At 36.1% G+C, this 4,466-nt stretch overlaps 1 protein-coding gene across 1 annotated transcript; it reads right to left on the bottom strand.

Annotated features, from left to right (window-relative positions):
* Positions 1-896: 896 nt before the first annotated feature.
* On the bottom strand, positions 897-3,895 carry LOC107915104 (selenium-binding protein 1). Its single transcript, XM_016844240.2, has 7 exons — positions 3,629-3,895; positions 2,678-2,873; positions 2,332-2,559; positions 2,025-2,256; positions 1,811-1,918; positions 1,450-1,722; positions 897-1,376 (listed from the first exon to the last, which is right to left on the bottom strand). The coding sequence occupies exons 1-7, from the start codon at positions 3,738-3,740 to the stop codon at positions 1,095-1,097; spliced, it is 1,431 nt and encodes a 476-aa protein (XP_016699729.1). The 5' UTR covers positions 3,741-3,895; the 3' UTR covers positions 897-1,094.
* Between the last annotated feature and the right edge of the window lie 571 nt (positions 3,896-4,466).

Genomic DNA, 4,466 nt, shown 5'->3' with positions numbered 1-4,466 from the left:
AAAGTAAAAAATTACCAACAATGAAATGAGTTGTGGTTTGTTATGTGGGCACAACTTGTACCACAAATCATTATGCACTAACATAAAATATAATTGTCATTAATAATTATTTTTTTAATGAACATGAAATTAATGAAGCCTTAGTTTAATCGCAATGTTAAGACAATGAGAACTTTAAGACTCATCCTTATAGGAGTTGGGGAAGGGGGCTTGGCCCTCCAAAAATTTAAAAAATTATAATTAAATCTTTTAAAAATTTTGAAAAATTTAATTAAACATTTAAAGTTTTTATATTTTTCATTAAGCTTCCTAAAAGTTCTTAAAAGTTTAAATTACATTCCCAATTTTTTTTAAAAGAATTAATTAGGCTTCCAAAAATTAATATCAAGATCAGCCCAATACTTGTTGTAAACTATGCATGAGTTCTTATTCTATATTTATTATGGCTTATGTCCCTTCATATGCATATCCTATATAGATTTATTTTGGCCATGTGTCCTATCCTGCTTTGTAATGAAAAATTCCGATTATAAATATTTAGACATATCCTTTGTAATTGTACTTGTGATGTTATGTGTAGCTTCCCAAAAAAGAATACATATATTTTCAATATTTAAGTTAAAAGAATTTGAATAATTTCCCTTTAACAAGCATAGTAAATATGATTGGAGTCCACAATTTAAATCACTTTAATCATTAATGGAGATGCTCATTCAGTATTGGGTCAGGTGAAGGTCTGGTTTTGGTTCCTTAAACATAGCTTTGTCTTTATAGTTTGGGGCGATGGGAATTTCTGACTGGATATAGTCGGTTCATATTCCTAGATACAATATTTTCTTCAATTCACCATCAGGCCAACTGTACACAAACATATTCCGAATAACATACGACTTCCATGCAGTAATCAATGCAATTTGGACCCTTTATTCACTTATTTCAATTTTTCATGACAGCAAATTGAGCTGCTGATATACAATTGATGAACATATGCAGTATATCATTCAAGATCAATCCCCTGCCTTGACATGTTTTCAGAGAAACTGCATTTATTGATTGTCTTACTACTACGTTAGAAGGGACTGGATTTGCATGCTTTAAATCCAAATGTCGGAAGTGCAGTCACCACCTGGATATCTCATCTCATGTGCGAGGGAGGGACCATCTGGTTCTGCTCCGAAGTCCACGAAAAAGTTGGGGTTTATCTTAAGTCCTCCTTTCTCGGTGTCAACATCGATCTGCAACATGTGGGAACCCTTCTCCATGAGTTCAGGATAGAACTGTCGATCCCATGTGCTGAACAGTGAGTTCGTTACGTATAGGCGTTTCCCATCTAAGCTCAACTGGATCATCTGCGGTCCCCCTCTCAGACTACGTCCCTGTAAAACCAGAAAACATGGTTATCAATTGTTTTCAAAACAATGGGATTTTTGCAGTGAATATCAGAAAGACCTGAATCTCAGGAACATTGGACTGCCATGTGTGGCCATCTTCAGTAACAGCCACTATAGGGCTTCTCTTTTGAACCAGTCCACCAACCCACACTTGACCAGCCAAGACCGGATTCTTAGGGTCCTCGATATTATATTGCCGGACATCCCCATGAAGCCAGTTGACGAAATACAAAAACCGATCATCAAGAGAGATTAGAAAGTCTGTTATTAGCCCAGGCATTTCAGGAAGAATCCAGTTTTGTACCTTCAATGGTTGCACTGAGATAGCCACCTGCAGAAGGTGATCATCATGTTATTAGGATTGTGGAATACAATGACTTACAAAAAAATTACTGAACCAGCAAATTAAGCTATACAACCTCGTGATTCCATGAACCATCTTGGGTTTTGAAAAACCGGACCATGTTACTTGACAAGGCACACCCCACATACCCTGTATCTTTGGAGGGATCATGTAGGAATCTTATCTGCATAGAAACGGAAAGATCATGTATGAAAACAAAGATGCTAACGTGTTTCGATGAAAACAAAGATGCTAACGTGTTTCGATGTTATTAATATGTAATCAATCACCTCTAAGGGTATAAGACCAGTGTTTCCAAGATCCATTGTTTGCTTCAATTCGCCATCAGGCCAACTGTACACAAACAAATGTCTACCGTATAGACCATCTGCTACATGCTGAAGGTTGAAACCTTTGGTGAAGGCTGCAGGAGCACCCCAAGATGAGCTGATCATTGTTTTATGTCGAGGTTGGTACCAAAAGTCATAGCCGAAGGAAGGACTATGCCCTGGTTTCTCCCACCTTAAGAAATACCATAGTAGCAGCTAAGAGAACAGTTCAATCACAAACGATTTCTTTTTAGTGTTATTTCTTTACCTTCCCTTTACGTTAAACTGGGAATCAAGGAGAAGAAATCCATTTCCTTTAGCATTTCCATCTTTGTCTCCGAGACATGACACCATTACATCACCGGAGGCAAGGCAGTGGGAGGTGTGCGGATATGCCAGGCCTGTCTTCTTAACAATATCGTCAGGCTGAACCACTTTATGCAATGAGGGAGCCTTGGGATTTGTCTTTGTGTCAACCACATAGATACGGCCGGATCTGAAAACAGTAATACAATTATTAGAGCAGTTCTTTACTCACAATAGTGCTATTTGTTACAGGAAAAAGGGAATGGAAAAAAATAAAGCATAAAAGTAAAAAACACATGGTCCCTTACAACAGTGAAGGCAGGATCAGGAAACGCCGATCAGCTGACGGATCACCATGGCAGGAGCTGCAAGCGTTCCATCCAGAGTGATGGAGTTCGTCACCGATATACGGCACAGGTAGCCTGTGTATAACTTTAGAATATGTAGGCGAGTTCGGATCTACATCGACTGTGGCAAGGAAATCAGGCTTCTCTCTTCCAGTTCCTGCACATATACATAACCATATTTTGAAACTCAATTCTTTTTACAACTTCAAAACTAAGAAAACTATTTCAAACCACAAATATGAATTGCATAAACCAGAAACTGATAAAATCATTTGCGATGAATGACAGAAACAAAGTAGGTCTATGTTATCCAGGCTTTCATTTTCCCAAAAATGGCCATCTACGAGGTTTATGTTGCAACACTAACCCAAATCCGAATCACATACAAGCAAGTTGATAGTATATTTAGCGATAACAAATAACCAGCTCCTTGTGATTGAATTTTCTCGAGGAAAATGAGAGCTAGGAATTTTGGTAGCAGTCAATTATATTCCAATTTCCATCAATTTACTTTGTTTTTTTTATACAATAAAATCTCAAAACTTATACTTCACACACCCATTTAAACTACCACACAGGTCTAAATCCTATACTTATAATTGCATAAGCATCCATTACCACTTAGCTTTAAAATAAGCATTAAAAAATTTGTAAAAGATAAATAAAGAAAAGCATAAACTATCCCAACTACATATATGAAAGCAGTTTTCAAAGTGTTCGCTATGATAAGTGCATTAAAAACAAACTTAAGAAAAAGAAAAGCTCTAGCTCCCAACTACATATATAAAAGCAAAAATTTCTTTAAATCAATTATAAAACCAAGCAATAACTCAAACAACCCAGAAAAACTGCAACCAACCCATTTATAAACAATCATATATAACCAACACAAAGAAAAGGAAGAAGAAGTACCAGTATAAACACAAGTAACATAAATAAGAACTTCTCTAGGACCAGACATGGCTTCCAATGGAGTATCATATCCTGGTCCTGCAAGCTTGCAACACCCATTTCCTTCAACCATGGCGTAAAATCTCTCTTTATTTCTTTCTTGCTTTCTTGCAATTCCGGATTCACTCTATAAAAGAAATGGGAAAATCTCTGTTAATTATTTATGGTGACAAAAACAACTGGTAATGTAATGCTGAAAATCACTTCCGTAAGAACGAGCGGGTTTTCTCACAAAAATTTGTCTGAATATAGACCTCGTTTTGTCTCCATACAACGTGTCTACGTTCAATGTATCGAGATTCCCGACTTTGCATGATCCTTTGTCGGGATTCAATCTCTCATCTCACGGTCGATGCTTTGACACGTATTCTACGGTTTTATAAGTTACGGCAGACGTGTTCCTGCTGTGGAATCTTTTATCGGATAAAATAGCGGGAGCCTATTGGTAACGTTGCAAATGTTAGGTTGACTTTTGTCCGCTGATTTTGATTTTCTAATTGATTTGAATCTTCTCTTTCAAATAAAATAATGTGAGAGATGAACTGTTCCAGCCGTAACCTTCTTTATGTTAAATTATTTGAGATGTCGGATTTCCCTAGAAAACGTCCTTATCTATAATCCATTTCTTTCATTCACTTTTGTCTTAACTTCCAGTTTTTTATATGATCATCTTTTATTTTATTTATATTTGTAATGTTGTTTTTATATTTTAATTTATATTTCTTTCAATTGCTTTAGGAGTAAGAGATAGGTCATAAATTATTAGGGAGAGGGAAATGAATTTTTATGGTTATATTAA

The sequence above is a fragment of the Gossypium hirsutum genome, chromosome A10 (genome assembly GCF_007990345.1).
Source record: "Gossypium hirsutum isolate 1008001.06 chromosome A10, Gossypium_hirsutum_v2.1, whole genome shotgun sequence".
NCBI classification, from domain to species: domain Eukaryota; kingdom Viridiplantae; phylum Streptophyta; class Magnoliopsida; order Malvales; family Malvaceae; genus Gossypium; species Gossypium hirsutum.
This window is presented reverse-complemented; position numbering and strand designations above follow the sequence as displayed.

Excerpts from the sequence above, each read along its gene's own strand:
- LOC107915104 (XM_016844240.2), bottom strand. The coding sequence starts at position 3,740 with ATGGTTGAAGGAAATGGGTGTTGCAAGCTTGCAGGACCAGGATATGAT. Across the intron at positions 2,257-2,331 it reads CAGTTTAACGTAAAGGGAAG|GTGGGAGAAACCAGGGCATA; the intron begins GTAAAGAAATAA and ends GTATTTCTTAAG. Across the intron at positions 1,723-1,810 it reads ATGGTTCATGGAATCACGAG|GTGGCTATCTCAGTGCAACC; the intron begins GTTGTATAGCTT and ends CACCTTCTGCAG.